The sequence below is a fragment of the Aptenodytes patagonicus genome, chromosome Z, assembly GCF_965638725.1.
Source record: "Aptenodytes patagonicus chromosome Z, bAptPat1.pri.cur, whole genome shotgun sequence".
NCBI classification, from domain to species: domain Eukaryota; kingdom Metazoa; phylum Chordata; class Aves; order Sphenisciformes; family Spheniscidae; genus Aptenodytes; species Aptenodytes patagonicus.
In genome coordinates, this window is record NC_134982.1 from 10871731 (window position 1) to 10890266 (window position 18536).

Consider the following 18536-nt stretch of genomic DNA (forward strand, 5'->3'; position numbering starts at 1 on the left):
TTTTTTGTCCTCTACACTTTAAATATCTGAAAGGCAAGTAAACAGCTGAGCTATTTCTTTGGGTACCAAAATTTTTGTCTTTGAAACTGATCTCTTCTCCCCAGAGGAGATCGCCTAACAGAGTGTAAAGCACAGCCAGCCCCTTCCCTTGGCTTCTCAGAAATCCAAGCCTAAAGGATAGAGCCCCAGCCAGCATGCTCATCAAAGCATGGGCATATCTAGGAAAGGAGAGTAGATGCACTTGTGCAGCTGTGATGCTCAGAAACAAGGAGCTGTTCACAACTGTGCTTCTCCATCTTGCTGCTTTTTTTAGATGGGCTCTTGGAGGAGAAAGGACAGATTTTAAGCAGCGGTGGTTCCTTTTAGCATGGTGATGTCTTGGTCAGAGCCATATCAGCGAGAGAGCTGGCGGACTTGCTTTTTAGAAAGCCATGTATCACGGGACCTAAGATGTAAGAAAAGCAGTGTTTTGGGTTTTAAATCCTCCAAAGCGAAGGTAATTTGCCAGTTTATCACACAAGAAACTGTAGCACTCGCTTCTCGTGTAGTAAAAATATCTACTTTGACTCATGACCATGGAGGGTCTCCACATTGAGATTTACTATGTGAATGCAGGATTTACCAAGCATTGTACTTTCTAACTAACTTGAGAATACTGTTGTGTTAAGCATACTGGTTCCGCCACTAAGCATTTTGGAGGAAATGGAGGAAAACCATGCATGTCTTGTGGTTTTTTTGGTGAGCCAACAGGGAAAGATGCAAATGAAAAGAATTTCTGTCCAGCAAACAAAATACTTTGATCTGATATTGAACATTTGCTGATTCTTTTAAATTCAGCTAAGGAAAAATATAAATGAAAAATCTGTTAAAACAGACACTTAGTAAGCATCAGAACGAAAGATTTAGATGTTTTTCAGATTTTTGTTTTGCATGAACTATTTGGTGATACCACAATGATATTCTGAGGTACTTTGCTACCACTAAATAGATATTTTTCTGAAAAGTGTTTGGGTTGAATCTGTCCAGCTTTAAATGCAAATGCAGATGAATATTTTAGACAGCGGCAGTAGTTGGTTTGAAACCTATTTCTGATTGCATGTGATGCTTACAGGCTCAGTTCTCCAGGTCTAGACCAGTAATCATGCTATCTGCATCTTTCATTAGCAAAACTTCTCTTCCCATATACACTTGTTATGTGTCAGGATCTGAAATTTAACCTCCACTCAGCTGATCACTGAGGATCGGTGCATGACATGCAATTCTTCCTCATTACAGCAAGAGTCTGTTCACTCTCCTCTTCTTGCTGTGCTGCCTTGTGTCGTCCTGTAAAGTAGAACAACAACTCCTGCTGGCACTGACTGTCTGATATCTCTAGTATCTCCAGCCCTTGTATCTCAGAAAAAGAACCAGTTTGCACTTCGCGGGTCTGCATGGGGCAGATACTCTCTGCTCTTCCAGTGCATGCTGGTGCATCCATACGGTGCAGAGCAGCTGTCTCAGATCTGACTCTGCTGCTTTCACCTCCAGCAGTGGTGTAGCCATTGTCAGCTCTTGGGTCTGCACCCTCTGCTTTGCTGTGTGCTCTGTGGTCTTCTAACACTGTTTCAGTGAGCTGCCTGCATCCTGAGAGACCAGCTACACAGGATTTGGGGCACACTGCAGTGCCCTGCTAGTTTTTACTGAAAAACACAAACCTTTCTCTTGAAAAGGCTATGCTTCAAAGCTATACCACAGATATGCTGCTGTGGGTATGTGCTGTCCCTGCCATTCTGGAACACTGGATACTGCTAATGAAATAAGCCTTTTTTTTTCCTTTATTAAAGAACATGTTGGTATGTCACAGTTTAGTACTCTGGGTGAGAATTCACCCTTCATTGAAATGGATTTATATGCCTACTCTCAGAAGGTTATTGTTTTACTGGGATTTATGTGCCATGCTTCAGTGTTAATTGTGGATTATTCTCATCACTTTGCCTTTCATCAGAAATAGGCTGTACTTTAGCAATCATATTATCCAGACTTACGTGCAGTATTCACACATCTGTGGTTTAACCCACATCCACGATATTTCATAACATAAAGGAGACAATGAGTAGGATTCAGCTCTTGGATTAAGATGGGTTTAATAGTCAGTAGAGCGCTGGCCATTACAGTCAGTGGAGTCCAGAGAGTAAATCAGCAGACCTAATACAGGGATCTTCTTTAAGGTGAGTTTTCTGCAGTGAAGAATTGATTGATCTCTACTGATAGTAGCAGGAGCTTAGACTCTGAGTGCACAGATAGCCACATGTAGACCTGCATTTGGGTGTCTTAATCTGCAAACTAAACCCCGTGTTTCACTCTGCCAGAGCTTCTTCCCAAGACTTTGCTTTTCCCCTGCCAGGCTAACCTCCAGGTGGACTTGCTGAAGCTGCTGAGTTATTTTACCCAATAAAGGCCTGCTCCATCATCTCTAATTGAGGAATGTGGCTGGCCTATGATACTGCCAGATCAGCGGAGAGAGAAGCACCTCCAAAACCCAATTCAGATCTTTGGTGGCTGAATCACCCTCTGAAGGGGTGTCTCCTCTGCTGTGCAGGGAGCATGGGGGACAGCTCTCTGAGGCCCCTCAGCAGAGTGCCAACAGATAGAAAATGAATGTGCACCGCAGACTTTTTGGAAATATGCCTGGCTGGTCAGCACATGCTGGGAGAAATAAGAGCATGAAACAGGTTGAATTCAAAGGCTGTCTAACCAATTTGACTTCATAGTTCATTCTGCTGTGAGTCATTCCTGGTAGGTCATTTCCACAGCCTTCTCAAGTGTTTCATCCTTATCATGGCTGGACCTCAACTTAATACCAGTTCAATGACATTACTTGGCTAAGAACAAAGACAATTCTGTGAATTCATAGAACAGGGCAAATCTCTGATGGAGGAAGCAAGTTCACTTCCTTTTCAGCTAGAATTCTAGGAATAAGCTTCCCCTGCTTCCAAAAAAGTATGTTAAAATATTATTTTATATATTTAAATATAAATATATATTTATATTTATATTATAATATATTATATTTAATATATTTAAATATATTTATATTATAAAATATATCTGGGTTCAGATATGTTTAAAATAATGCCAGTATTGGAATCTCACCTTTCTGCAAAATAAGGAAGCCATTTCCCCTGCCTGGCCCCAATGTACAGAGAGACCTGTGAAAATAGAATATTTCCACAATCCAAATGCAAAGCAACAATAGTTTTGTTGATGTGTGAGCTTCTTTACTGGTTCTTTGAATGTTCTCTATGTGGCCCTGATAAATTTGAGGTAAGCAATGTCTGTACCTGCATGCTGATTTGGGATCAGCTTGCTGCCAAGGAGAGTTCTCTGAAGTTAGTGTTGTCACTGGTGTACACATTTGTAGTGCGTCCTTGTCCTGCAGGCTTGTCAAAATGTTAAGAAAGGTAGGAAGCACTTTTAAAAGGAGATGGCTGTTCTGGAAATAGGATGTATACTAGGTATTTGAAGCACAGAAAGCAGTAAATTTGTTTCCCATATACTGTGAGCCCGAGGGCATTTGGCAGTAAGAAAAAGCACTTGGAGAGATGGCTAGGATACTCTCAGAGAGTGCATTGTTTTCATAGATTAGGAAAGCTCCTTCTTTGCTTCTGGAGAGTTTATCAACATCAACAGCTTTTCTTCCCCTTTAAAAGAATTTGGAAATTATTTTTTAGATGAGCAAAAAACCTGATAATTGCAGAGACAGGACATGATAAAAAAAACCACAAAAGAAAGATGGTCCTATTGAGAATAGGGAGAGCTAATTTCAGGCAGCGCAAAGGAAAGGTGAAAGTCAATAGAAAAGAAAATGGAAAGTCTTCGCAAAAAAGAGCTTCTGTGCCAAGCAAGGAGGAGATGTTAGACATAAGCAGAAAATAAAGCTGTAGTGACTTGTGCATTGTACAGTTATGTGTAATGGCAGTGGATATGATGCTTTACAGATACTTCAATGAAATGCTTTTCTTTGAAGAAGCAGAGGAGGCTATAAAATCAAATATTGCCAATACAGAAATTGAAATGCCGCTACCCTTGGCTCAGCCTGCATGTCTGTAATGTTAGTGAAATCCTAGCCCAAAGAAAGAAATGTCCACGAGATTCTTTTTTCCTCTGCACTTTTCCTCCAAGGCTTCTCAAGTCTCTCTCCTAGACAAAACAGTAGTTTTTCTGCATAAGCACATTGTCCCCATGTCCTGGGGATGACATATCAATGGAGGAAAGGATGTTCAGATGTAGGCATACCAACCTGACCATTTGGTCCTGTGACTGATATCCTTCCCACATGACTTTGCATTCAGGTGGGTTTTAGGCATAGGTGAGTGCTGTCAGATTGTATGTCTCAATAGTAGAGGATCTTGGAGACTGATTTAACAGCAAAGCTCCTCCTTGTTTAGATGACTTCATGAAACAGGGCCAGGGCATGCTCCTGCTCTACACCATGAAGAACCCCTCCTTCCCAGAGTATGTCTTCAGCAGTGAGAGTGGCATCATGTGCCTGGACTTCCATAATGACCACCCCTACCTCATGGCAGTAGGCTTCTATGATGGCAACGTGGCCATCTACAACGTTAAGAAGGCAACCTCCCAGCCCAGCTACAGGAGTAGTGCTAAGTCGGGAAAGCACACGGAGCCAGTGTGGCAGGTAAGGGTGCTTTTCCTTTCCTCTAACTGGGCTTTTAATTGGGCTGAGTTTGGGCACAGCAGGAAAAGTGCTGTATGGGGAAAGATGTTGGTTTAATACATGCATTAGCGATTGATTATTAAGTTGTATTTCAAGCTAATTTTGAAATATGCAGAAAGGCAAAGCAATTGCATGAATCCTTGGTCCTCAACAGAAATTAAACGTGAGCAAAAATTTGCTATAAACAATTATTTTTCCTTAGTTTTCACTATCATAAATTACTTCTGTTTGGAGTGAAACTGATCTCCTCTGTATAGACCAGCATGCAATGTTATTTATGTTCCAAATACAAAATCACAGTGCAGAAAGTGATGAGCAGTGTGTAAAACACGTATATCAGCCCTAAAAGAGAGAGCTGTGTTGGGCACAATAAACCCAGGGGCAGCTGCCTGTGGAATTAGTTGCCACTGGGATTCAAGACACACTACTTTATAGTTGACCTTGAAGTGTTCTAGTGAATTAAGAATTGTGATGTGCAGGTAATGCTCTTAAAGTAATGCCACTCTGGCATCTGTCACAAAGAGTCACCAGATGGATGATATTGTGAAGGACTGGGGTGAATATGTTGCTACATCCAGCTAACTTTATAGTTATGTCTACAATGTAGTCTGAGTTAAGATTGGAGCACTGGAAAGTATATGTGCTTCTGATCTCATTTATAGCAGTAAAAGTGTGGCAGCACATATTTCAACATGGTCTGTATGAGCCTGTTGAGGTGCAGGGGTGTGTATTTGGTTTGCTAGCCTGGGCTACAGGTGTTGCTGCTGTTAACTATTGCTGTTACCTGATTCAGGCTGCCTAATACAGTCATACATCTAGGCACACTGTCAGTGTTCCTTGTACTTTGGTACATGCCATGCATGGATTGTCCCCCAGCCATGGCTCCTTGTTATTACATCTTCCAATAAAAGTCCAAGAAATCAAGGGATCCTGATGGGACTGCAGATGAATGTGGAATATGCCAAGAGCAAGGCTGGTGCTTGCTATAAACAGAGAGGTTATGCAAATGTAACATTTCAGAGGAGACCTGAATTTTATTTTTGCTGCTTCTCTGTCCAAAGCTTTTCCTCTAGCAAACAATTTTAGCTCTTCTTACAGGTTAACGTGGTACCCCAGCCATGGGTTGTTATCATAATACAATGTGTCAGGCATACACACACACACACATGCAGAGAACTCCAAGATTCTCCCATTGCCATTTAGGCTTCCAGTAAAAAACCCTGACAAAATAGTAAGTCCTACGGGCAGCTTTTCATGGCCTTGCTGCGGAATGCTACGGGAGGTCAACAGTTGTTACTGCACACTATAGATGCCAGGATCCCAGATTATTTGTGCCCCAGATGATATTGGGAAGGACAGAGTATGCTTAAGGGGTGTTGTTAGAGGCCTCATCCCTACAGACCAGAGGCAGGTATGTTCAGCAGTAGAAGCAGTCTGTACAGGGTTTTTAGAGGTGGGTTTATGTGTACCACTTGGCAACAATGTGGCTCAGAGGTGGAAAAAATCATTAGGGACTCTAGGGAGATAGCTCTGAAAAGGAGAGAAACTACCTCATGGATATGGATAGATGTAGGTATGAGTAGCCTCTAGTTCCTGCTTGTTTGTTTTATTTCCAAAGGTTGAGTGCTGAGAATCATTATTCTTAGTTTTATTCTGCAATAAAGTACCGATATTTTTAGTAAACTTTACAGTTTTTGACTTGCTATACAAAACTAGTGAGCAAGGGTAGTAATAAAGTGATTGCACAGCAGTCAGGAGAAGAGCTTATATCTCTGTTGGAAAGCTCTGAACTGTAGGCATTTGTCAATATCAGCCAAAAGGTTTAGAAAAGGATTTCTCTCCATTTGGTGGCAGGAAAAGGGACATGAAGGACTATCCCTTAGGTTGAGACAGTGGACTGTTATTCCTCATTCAGCATTAAATGGTTCTAGAAAGTGATGCCTTGTTTCTCTTGTTTAGTTCAAAGAGGGTCTATTCTCCCCCACCAACACCCCAGCTAGTCTGAAACCTGGTCTTTGTCTAGACCACCCTGTGCAGTCCTCACTTTTGTAGAGACTGCAAGCCCATGACTTTGAAGACCAATTAGAAAAGTAACAAAGTTCTCCCGAACAATTAGGAGCCTTTGTTCTCTGGACTGCCTGGCTCCTTCCTTTTGAGACAATACATCCCTTTCACAATGGGAGCAAAATGGGAATTGAGTAAAGCAGGCTGACAACTCTTTTTTTGTGCCATTTAATCTTCAGTGACTTAGTAATATCTCAGTAAGTTTGCGTAAAACAAAGCTGATGTAACATAGCCCATTATTAAAAGCAAAATAGAATAATACTACTTTTCTAATTCTGTTACCTAAGAATGAGTTTGTCTGCCTGATACTGCCCCCCCATATTTTTAAAGAGCATAGCAATGGCTTCTTATAGATTTGGCAGTTGTCTTCCATGTATTAAGTGCTACTGCATTGTGAATAATGGAAAATTCTGGCTTGTTTTAAATTACACACTTCTAATTCCTTACTACCAATTGATTAAGATCCAAAGCCGGAAAGGAATAAACACATACATAGACATGTGAATGTATATGCATGCAGTGCAATGTGGCTAATACACCACCAAAACCTTAGGTCTTAGACGAACATAGAACTAGAAATGGTCTCCCAGGTCAGTCAGTGAATTCAGACCTCTGCCTTTGGCTGCAAACACCAGCTTAAAAGGAGTCAGCTCCTGGGAAACTCTGTCAAACCTGTCAAGTTCTGCTAGGCAAAAGCCTATGTGGAGTTAAGCTAAACCCCAGTTTAATAAAAATAATGCTCCAAATAGTCAGCAAAATCCTCACACTCCCATCATCTCCAGCACTGAGTACTCCTTCAAAGCAAGTCCCCAGACAGGGTATCTGTTTGAGCCAGTGGCTCAATCCCACGGCTCAGCTCTGGATGTTAATGAGGGTGGCCAAAGTGGGACAACCTGACCAGACTTTGGTACCCAGAGTCCAGGAGAGCAGTCTCCTCTGGGGAGAAGTGGCACCCTGCTGGAAAGGGGCTCTCAGCATAGAGCCTCTCCCTTTGCCAGCCTTTGAGCTTTGTTCTTACTTTCTCCCTTCTTTTAACAAAAAAAAGATGATTGGGGTTTATTTACAACTGAGAAGAGTGCTTTTTTTCTTACCTTTCATCACTGGGATATACTAAATATATTAGGTTTGAAGTGTTTGGAAGCTGGAGCAGTTCAGAAACAAGGATTGATAGCTGAAACTATCTGCTGGTCAATGTTTGTTTCTGCTGTTCAATCTACCTCCTAAAACACATCTTACTCAACAGATTTGTTTCCACTGTGTGCTTCTAGTTCACTTTCACATCAAACCAAAAGGATGTTATTTCTGCTTGCTGCTGGGACTAGTACAGAGCCAATACTGCCGCAGAGGGTTGGAAATATTTTTTCTTTACTTGCTCACCATCAGAATTACTGGTTAAATTCCTACTGCAGAGTGTTGACCCTAAGATCTGCAAAGGGAACACTTCTTTTGGCTGTGCTTAGAGCAAATCTCAGCTGTGGCAGGCTTGCCCATGTGCACAGTGTGGTTTGGAATTGCTATGGAGAGATCACTGGTTAGAAAAGCAACTTGGTTCATTGTTAATTTACTGAAGCTGATCTGGCCTCCCTGAGGAGCTGATACCATGGAGTTTCAGATGGCACCCTGAAAGAGTTATTTTCTGCCTTATATTCGTGCATGGGAGAAGAAAGGGCTGGCCACTGCTTGCTAATTCTTCACCAAATGCCATTCAGGTTAAATGTGATGCTTGTGGTTAGGACAAAAAGGATAAGGCAGGATGGTAATAGTCTGCAAACTGCCAAAGGAAACTAGAGGGAGTGTCAGCTTGCAGAATAGTTTCCCAGTAGAACTTGTGGAAGTCCCATCTCAAATGTAAACCAGATAAAACACACCTGAGACTTGCTCGCTGGAGTTTGCCCTGTAATTGTGTAATCCCTTCTCCATCCCTACTTTGTATGTTCTAATCTAAGTCCTTAAATAAGTCTACACTGAATCTTAGCAGTTCATGAAGCCACCCCAGACTCACTGAGGTCTTGTTTTGCTGATGGAAGTAAACGAGTTCAGTTACAGAATCTCTTTAAAGTCAGCATGACCTGCTGTTCTCCACCCCTCTCTGTGCTGCTGGGCACAGCTCCACAGAAAAAGGCCTTTCCGGGAAGCTGATTGTATTCGCTGCACTTAGGAGAAGAAAAAGCGTTTTGTTCATAATCCACTGTCACACCAGCACATTGTTTTGTTTCTGATGACGGGCAGTCTCCTAAATCTGTCATCTGCAGTCAGACAAACAGATTTTGCAGCTTGCATTGCCTCTGAGATATTACTGCTTCACATAATATTTTGTTCCTTTGGCTTCAGGCAAACAAAGAGTTTGATGCAAAGGAAATAAAAGAAAAAGAAAAGACAGAAATTTGCTATCAAGGTCAGAATAAAGATCAGCTGTCTCAGAACAGGCTCAATACCCTTCCTGTTGCCTTCACTGCTAAGGAGCACAAAATTGGTGTTTGCTGGGGGTAGTGAAAAAAACTCATTCAACTCTGAGGATACTGTTAGGGGATAACTCTAGAGGAGAAACAGAAATTTGGAGAAGAAAAGAGAGCAAGAGACACCTGAAACCAAGGAAGCTGGACCCGAGATAGGGATGAGGAGCATCAGGATGTGAACTGGCAAGTGGGAGAATGTAGTCTGAAGGGATAATAGAGCAGAAACCTGATGGTGAGGATCATTTAGCATAAAACCTCTAGGGTAACACAAGCAAACTGCATCTCTCATACTGGGTCAGTGCAATGCACAGAGGACCTTTCTCTCCAGCCCCAGCTTTCTCCTACTTTTTTCTTGATACCAGCCCTGCCTTGCATACCTGGCCCAGTGCAAACAGGGCAAAATGTCCAATTAATCTCTGATGTCCCAAGAGTAAAGGATACCACTGTATCCTCACCAGAGAGGTCACTTCAGTCATTCAGTGCATGCACAGAAGTACAGAAGAGTGGGAAGAGCATCCATGGACCAGCCAGGGTGCGTTTGGGGTCCAGATACCTCAATCTGTCAGAGACTTCCTTGTTGGAGCAGTCCTTAGCTGCAGTCCTGCTTCCTACACTGAACTCTGTGTCCAGTAACAGGCTGTTGCAGCAGCAGCTGCACCAGCCTGTTGAGGACCAGACACTGCACTCCTCGCTGCAGCACTGTGAGGCATTTAGTGGCTGACAAACATCTGTCATTTGTTTGCTCCTTTGTCCTCTCCTGGATGGAAGTGTGGGCAGGAAGGACTGTGCTTGGGAAGGGTTGCCATATGGTTGCTGTAGAAAACAGGGTCAAGATCAGCAGCTTTCTGGTTGTCCTTAGTCGCTGGGACAGCTCATTGCAGAGTCACAGCCCTGCTGGAGGAAATCCTGTCTCCCACAGAGTCGAGTTTCACTGTTTTTTGGAAAGGCTCTGCTGAGCCACAGAAATTCATCCAGAAGCTTTGGGCTCATTTAGGCATGGTGGAGGTGGCGGAAAGTGCAAGACACTGCTGTGGCAGAAATGCTGGATAAAATCTTTTGCAGCATGTTTGTACCTTGTTCAAAATCTTTTGGACACTTTTTGAGCCACTTTAAGGTTAGGCAAGGTAAGTGTCCAAAAGCTTCTTCCTAAGTATCTTTGACAATAATGAACAAAATCCCTGATCTTTTAATTTTGATGTATTTTTTGAGATGGTATCAGTCTGTACCTTCTGGAGATTCAGTTTCTGTAGCTGGTTATTTTTAAATTGTGCCTTGGGTATGGATTCTTATGGGTTAGAAATTATCTTGCAAAGCATCCCTTTCAGATCATGTAATGTTTGTCTGAAAAGGAGCTTTTTCTGCTTTGATGCTGCTTTTCCCTCTGTACTTCATACAGATGCTGAACTTACTTTCTGCCTTATGATCTCACTGCTGCTTGCTAAATAGATTCTCCATTAGTGCTGTATTGTTCTTCTTCCTCCTCTTACTTTTACTTAAGATCCAAACCATCTTATTGTGGGTTTTCAGGTTGTTTATTTCTTTTCTGGTGTCTGCAAACAAAGTATAAGTAATTTTCTTTGCCTGTTAGTTGTACTGGTGCTAGTTTGTGAAGAAAACTTCACTTATAAAATTTAAGTGTCCCTGAAGGCCTTGGAATGTTGGAAAATGTTAGCCTGAGGTTTAAAAGGGCAGAGAAGTTGTAATGCATTTGTTTGGTTGCTTGGATCTTTGAATCCTGTTCTACTGCTTTATAGTAGTCACAAAAGTTAACTAAATATTTACTAGGAATCAGGAAACTGCTGGATCTTAGTGGAAAAAATGTATTTCTTTGCTGGCCTATAAAATCTGACTGCTGATTGATTGCTGGATCTTCAAGACAGGTGTAGAAAGCTTATGAACCGGATGGGTCTTAATGGCCCTGATGCAGCCTGTGAAACAACAGAGTGCTTCTCTGAGGAGGATGGAATAGAGATGAGAAAGTGATAAGGGCAGAGCTAGAGGCAAGCTGGGCAGGGACAGTGCAAGCAAGGTCACACAGATATATAGCGAGATGTGGGGACGCAGGGCCAGCCATGGCTCCCACCCTTCTCCCACCCCCAGTGCCACGGTGAGCTGCCACAGCTTGGTGTGGTATCCGAGATGCTCAGCACCCGGCAGGCCCTGGGGCCAGCTCTCCCCATCCCTGCTACGAGCCCACTTGATCCTGTGATGATGGGAACTTTCTGTCAGGCACATTACAGATGCTGTCTCTGCTTTAGCAGCATCAGACAGCTTGGAGATTTGGATGCAAGCCTGCCTGCTGTGTGTGTCTGCTTTCCCTGCACACGGAGCAGGGAACTTCATATTTTGTCTGTAAACTGGAAATCCTGCTCAATGAGCACAGTCAGAATTGAAACCAAGAGCTGTGAGTTGCCATGGGTTAAATACCCCTGAGCTTTTCTGGCCTCTGGCACCCATTGCTCAGCTGCATGCTGTGTCTGACATGGGAACACAGCCACTGACAGGACAAACAGGTGAGAGTCTAATGTCTAGTTCCTCGCTCCTCAGCTGTTAACATACGAGCCTAATAAATACAGTGGGAAGTGCTGTGAGGGGAATAAGCAAGCAGATTCCTGGTGAAATGCTGTACAAAGCAGAGCATCCGAATCCCAGCAGGAAGAAAACAAACTGCAAATAGGGCCAGCCTTATCCAGTGCTATTTATAACTGAAGTCTGCTTCCTCCAGATAAATCTGAGCCTCTGAAGCATGAGTGATGCACAAGCCCCAGACTGGGCCTTTGCCCTGCATCAGTGGCACTCCCATGGCCGTGTTCTCTGCTCAGCTCGGTGCTGAGTCCCTCCCAGTATCACCGAATGTGCTTTCTGGCAGGAGAGGTTTTGCTACCCTTTTTCTTCATGCAAAATTGGTGGGTGATGTGTGAACGCACTGATGCGGTGGGCCTGATTCTTTGCTCCTGTCTGGTGATCTTGAGCCCTTGAGTTCATTGGTGCTCAAGAGATGGTGCCTGGAGCTCAGTTGCCGACTGAGGTTAAACCACAGCAGTAACGTCAGGAGACATCTGAGTAAATCCCTACTTTTGCTTCAGATAGAATGGCAAGGAGTACTTTAGGTCAGAGCTGCTCATTAAAGATGTAAGAAAGATGAAGGAATCCCAAGCTGACTGGAAGGCATTGGGTTCTTTGAACATTTTGACATTCGTCAGCTGTCTAAACCATTTCCTTTCTAATGCAAACAGTACAGCCAAGTATTTAAATATTACTGGCTCACCTTTAGGAAGAGTTAGTCCTTACAGACCTTCTCTCTTTAATGGCTTCTGTCATCAGGGCAAGTTTACTTCCTAAGCACATTGAGCTGATCCGTTCTGTCTTGTTGCATGATTTTACAGTAAAACATCAACAAATTTTTCTACGAAGGACAGAATAGCACTGAGAACCCTCCTTCGCTTAGCAGCTCCCATATCTGCAGATTACTGTCCTAGCCGAAACATTTGCATTCAAAAGAAAACCCAGATTTTAAGATAGGAACATTTTTCACTGAATTTATTTTTAAGTTTTTATATATATATGTAAACCAAAGTAATTTTTATTTATATCTCTCCATCAGCTTTTACTCACACTCAAAAGACTTGTCTGCTATACAAAGCAGTCTCATCTATTGCAATGAATGAAGCAGTCACAGTGTGGTTGAATGTGACATGCAGTAAACTCGTGAGAGGTGGGACTGAATTTAAAATCAGACTGAACCTTCCTTTCTGGAACTGGGGAACTGTTTGTGAATCACAGAAATGAGAACTGGCAGAGGCCTTAAGAGTGTCCTCTGCTTCCCATCATGCCATCACAGATGTTGTGATACCATTCCCTAATTGCTTTATTCAAAATGAGATTGAGTAGTCTAGATGTCTTCACCAGTACTGACAGACTGGAATCGTCACCTACTATGTCTTACATGGTACACACCTCTTAATGCATGTGAAAAGGATTTTTGTAATTCCCCCACCCCCCCAGCAGTATCACTTTGCTGATTCCTGCACCAGCCTCAGATCCTTTTCTGCACTACTGCCACTTAGCCAGAAATTCCCTAATTTCTACCTGTTTATACGCTTTCCTGTTCCTGTCTGTGTCCCTCTGCACTTGTCTTTATCACATTTCACCTTATTGCTTTCAGACTATGTCTCCAGTTTGTCAAGATAACTTTGAGTCCTGATACTAACAGAATCCTCTGTCTCTAAACTGTGTCATCTGCAAATATTCTGTGTATTTTGCAATCCACTATGCAACTTACTAATGAAAATATTGACTAGAACTGGACCCAGGACAGTCCCTTGTGGGAACCATCTAGAGGTGTTCTCCCAAGTGGTCAGGAAATCACTGATTATAACTCTTGAAAATTCATTTTTCAATCACTCATCCAGTTCATAGTAATTCCATCTGGACCTTATTTTCTTAGCTTGCTTCTGAAAACGTCACAGGGACTATGCCAAAAGCCTTACAAAATTAAGGGTAAATCACATCTACTCCTTCCCTCTAATCCTTTAGACCCATTACCCTGCTAAGGAAGGAAATAAATTTTGTTTGACAAGATCTTTCCTTGACAAGCCCACATTCACTGTTCCTTATCTTCTTATCCTGTACATACATATGGATGACTTAATATTTTGTTCCAGCTCTCAAAATTCAGCATTAGGCTGACTGGTCCACAGTCATTTAAACTATCCTTCAAGGCATGTTTTGTTTCGGGATTCCTGGGGGCATTTTTGCCTGTTCCTATCCTCCAGCACCTCTCCTGTTTTCTAGTTTTCATAGATAATTGCTAATGATTCAGAGATTGCTTCAGCTGCTCCCTTAAGCACCCTAGGTTGAATTTCATCAGGCCTTACAGGGTTGGATATATCTTGTCTTATCTCAGCATTCTGGTCTGTGCTCCTTAAAGTTAATTTTGTTAAATGTCTAGTTACAATTTATCTTTTTATATGGTACTGAAAGAAGGAAGGCCTTAATGCTTTTGCTTTACCTGTGGTTCGTCATGGGACCCACCTTCCTCTTTGTAAACAATGAACGGGGTCTAAGAGGCAGAGGCTTAGATGAACCTTTCTGGGATATCTGATTTTGGGTCCACACAGGCACCAGCCTCCTGGCCCGAAAAGTCATATTCCCCTCAAAAGAGTCTCCAACTTCTTCCCCATGCAGGTTTCTCAAGCAGTGGCAGAAAGGTGCTAATGTCCCCCAACTCGAGGGTTGCTTTTCTCCATGAAGTTTCTGGATGTGCAAAGACTCTCGAGTCTGACAGCGGCAGCCCAGCTCTCCCTGTATGGCAGGCCTGATTATTTCTCTCTGGGGTGGCTACTTCTCTTTAGTTGTGGCTGGATCCATCCATTCACTGTGCTTTTACCAGTACCTTGTCTAGAGCTCAGGGGTGTGGATGGGGACAGGGACTAGGCTTTCACAGCAGGGATCCACAAAATCGAGGACTAATGTCTTCTATGACAATGTTGACCAAAACTCTTATTTTTTTAGAGGTCTTTCATTCTTGCTAGAGATTCCACAGCAGAAATGCTGTCTGCTTCCCAGTGTAATAGAGAGGAATGGTAAAAAGCCCTGATACAAACCAGCCATCTCTTTTGCTGAGCATGCACCACAGGGCTGGAGCCCTTTGTGCTGTACCCTGCTGTCCTGGCTCCAAGACGGGCATGCTGGTCACCCCATAGTTCTGGTCCCCCTCATTGAGGGACCAACTGGTTCTTACCATGGCTCCTCCCTGCCTGCCTGCCTGGGTTTACCTTTGGCAGGAAGCCCAGACCCACACGCAGCCAGGGCACAGCCAAGTCTTCTCCTGCCACAGTGCTATCATATGGCCAAAGTGCAATCAGGAGTCAGGAGCTCCTTGTCCCCCAAGTACAGATTTAGCCAAAGAGGCTGACCGGGCTGCTTTGACCTAAATCTTGGGGTAAGGAGTCTGCAGTCAGTTATCACAGCTCTTTAAAGTCTTCATTATTGCCTTGAGTCAAAGTGAGTCATCTGAATTTAGCTCACTCTTTGCCTTTATCCCAGCTAACCATGGTGAGGAGTGAAGCTTTCTGTCTTCCTTCTTCCCACCTCCACATAGGACAACTGGTACTGCTGTCCAAGTTAGCACTGAGGACTCCAGACACTGCCCTGCTCCTCACCTCTAAAACTTGCTCTGCCTGTCTCTTGCTGCATAAAGACTGACACTGGAGTTACTTTTCATGTGAGTGAAATAGCCTGTGCTTTCTAGGTGACTGAGTGAGTAATTTTGGGGGGCTCTCTTGTGACTGACTGCAGGAGAGCAGCCTTGCTTTTTGCATGTTATCCTCCAGGTACCTGGCCTTGGCTTCATGTCTGGTAGCTGGCTGAGGATCCTCAGTGAGGTGGCAAGGCCCACTTATGGTGCCAGGCTGGGGTGTGTGATAAGCAGCAAACAAAGAATAGCTGGCAATGTGCTTGATGGAGGGCATTCGGGGCTTTGTTACAGAAGCACTACTTTGTCTTAGCAGCAAGGAGAGACAAGCTATTTCCTCCAGCAAAACAGTAAGTCAGCGGACTCAGGATCAGCTGACTGTCTTAGGAGACTTTCACTGCAGCGGATCCCTTGGGCAGACAGCAGAGGCAAGTGACACATGGAGAGGAATAAACAAAAAACTGGCAATTTGTCATTGACAGGAGGAGAATGTGAAAGATTTCTTCTCTGCTGGTAATGACTTGATGTTTCTGGATGCTGTTCGCTGGCAGGAACCAGTAAGAAACATATTTGGAGGTGACAGAGGGAAGAAATGAGAACTACTTCTTATCTCAAATCGGAGACTGCTGTAGGGGAGTCCAGGAGAATATTCACTCCAGAGCACAGGAGAGATCAGCGTGGCTCCAGAAGATGTAACCTATGGAGCAATTTATTGTAGATCTGCACTTCAGCATGAGCCCTCAGCATGATGCTGAGGCAGACTGAAAAACAAGAGAGCAGTGAAATGGAGAAAGTACCCTCTACACAGACCAAAGGTGCCCACTGTTGGACTAACACATCCACGTTTGGATGGGTACTCCTGGTTGGAGTTTGGTCTGTCTGCCTCTGCAAGCATCCACACTGTGTTCATCTGTCAGCTGGTGACCCGGGCCACTGTGTGATGGATGCAGCCAAACTGCATCCATGAGAGCTTGTGCCCTTGCTAAATCACAGCACATGTTCAGCTCTTCTACACTGAGAGAGCCCCAGAGCTTTGCTGGCACTGCGCTTTGGCCCAGGCTTGTGCATAAAGAGACTGGGGAAATGTGGTTTTGACAGTGGGTTTGTGTCTGTGCTTTGCTGCCAAGGCAGGCACAGCTAGAGCTGTGGGCTGATTCCTTTGCTGTGTTTGCATGCTTGCTCAAGGAGCAGATGTTTGCCAGTGGGAAGCCTTGAGTAAAAGTCTTCAGCCAGTGTAAGTGTAAGGAGAAGTGTCTGAATCTCCTTACTTAGCCCTGTCTGCCCAAGGTATGGAGAAAACAGGGTGGCTGGGAGAGCCCAGAGGGGCTGGGAAGCACTTGTGCTCCTGTGATGCACAGCTAGGCTCCTGCAAGATACTGTGGCTCCGTTCAGCTATGGAGCCAGATGGATGAACTCCCTGAGCTGCTGGGCTGGGCAGAATGGCAAGCTCTCTGAGAGGGGCACATACAGCTGCATCTAGAGCTCGGCATTGAATTACAAAGAAACTCCTGAAGCACAGAAGCAAGAACATGTGTCCAAAGATGAGTATTATAGAAAAGCACAAAGACAAATTAATACAGTGAAAGTGAAGGTGCAAAATGAGCTGTGATTATCCTGGATCATAAAAGGGAAGGGGAAAATATTTGGGAAGTACATTAGAAGTTAAAGGAATGAAGAATATAGGCTCATTACTAAAGCAAGCTTTCACCTAATACTGAGTGGTATGGAGAAAGATGAAATATTTGATGCTGTATTGTTTAATCTTACAATAATTGTCTGAGACTGGCTGCTTAGTATGATTAATGTAACAAGAGGATGAAAGCACAGGTCAGAATAGGGAAAGAGCATGTTAAAGAATATTTAGATGAGACAGGTTCTTGCTCATCAGCAAGATTGGCTTAAACATATCCTGGAGTACTTAAAGAACTAGCCAGAGCAATTTCAGACCATTAGCAAGCATTTTAGGGAGTTTTTGAGCTACATCCATCCTGTATTTTAAGCAGAGGCTGGTGTTTATGTGCAGCCCATTTACAGCATGCGAGCTGATTGAGTACCTTGACTCAGAGGCAGGACTGGGGTGTGCTCTGGGGCATGGATGAAGGGAAGCATCACTCTGCTGTTGCCTGTGGACTCACACGCATTCACATACCTGTGATGTGGGCAGACTGGAATAGTGATACATATAAAGTCTGCTGTCATCAATCCCAAAACACTTTTCAGTGATGCTGTAGAGCCAATGTCTGGCAAAAGAGGTTTCTGCAGGTGCTTTCCTCAAAGGAACTGTCCTTAGATGCAGGAGGGACATTGGCATGGACAGGGTACCAGAGCCCAGAGACCAGTGTCTGGACAATTCACCCAGGCTAGAGGCATCCTAAGCCAGCCACAGAGACTTGCAAAGTGTGGATGATAGCACAGCAGTGCATCAGGCTGCACTCTGGCCTGTAGGAAAAGCATGGCCATGAAAAGGAGGAAAGGTCTCAAAGGGCTGGAAGAAGTGAAAAAATATCTGGAGGAAAATGGTAGGATTGGACCCAGGGAATTACTGACCAGCCAGACCTATTTCGATGACTGGAAAAACACTGGAACAAATGACAAAACCGTTTGTAAATGTCTAGATAATAAGGTGATTCAGATAAGAAGACATGGATTTGTCCAAAATAAATTGTCAAGCCAGTATCTTTTCTTTCTTTTGTTTCAGAGAAATGGGCCTCATGAAGAAGGGGGAGGCAGTCAAAGTTATCACCTCTATCCATCTTGACTTTACTAAAGCTTTTGATCCAGGCTCACACAGTGACATTCTTATAACCAAGTAGAGAAATATGAATTAGGTAAAATCACTGTAAAAAGGCCACTCGGGTGGCTCAGACAGTGTGCTCAAAAAGCAGTTATATAGCACTTGCTGTCATACACCAAAGATGCTTCAAGTGAGACCCTCCAGCTGTCAGTCCTGATCTTCTTTCGATCAGTATTTTCATTAACAACTCCGGTTACAGAATAGGGAAGCCCCCTTGGGAGTACAAGGCACTTTGCAGAACATGATTATGTTCAAAATGATTTTGATAAAGTGGAAGAAAGGCCCAAAATCAGTGTGATGAAATCCAACAAA

At 43.5% G+C, this 18536-nt stretch overlaps 1 protein-coding gene across 2 annotated transcripts in view; it reads left to right on the top strand.

The window, feature by feature from the left end:
• DNAI1 (dynein axonemal intermediate chain 1) overlaps window positions 1–18536 on the top strand; it is a 155456-nt gene that overhangs the window by 68958 nt on the left and 67962 nt on the right. For both annotated transcript variants that reach the window (XM_076362128.1, XM_076362129.1), the window contains exon 13: window positions 4428–4675. In XM_076362128.1, the coding sequence (XP_076218243.1) occupies window positions 4428–4675 (248 nt within the window). The remainder of the gene's footprint in view (window positions 1–4427; window positions 4676–18536) is intronic.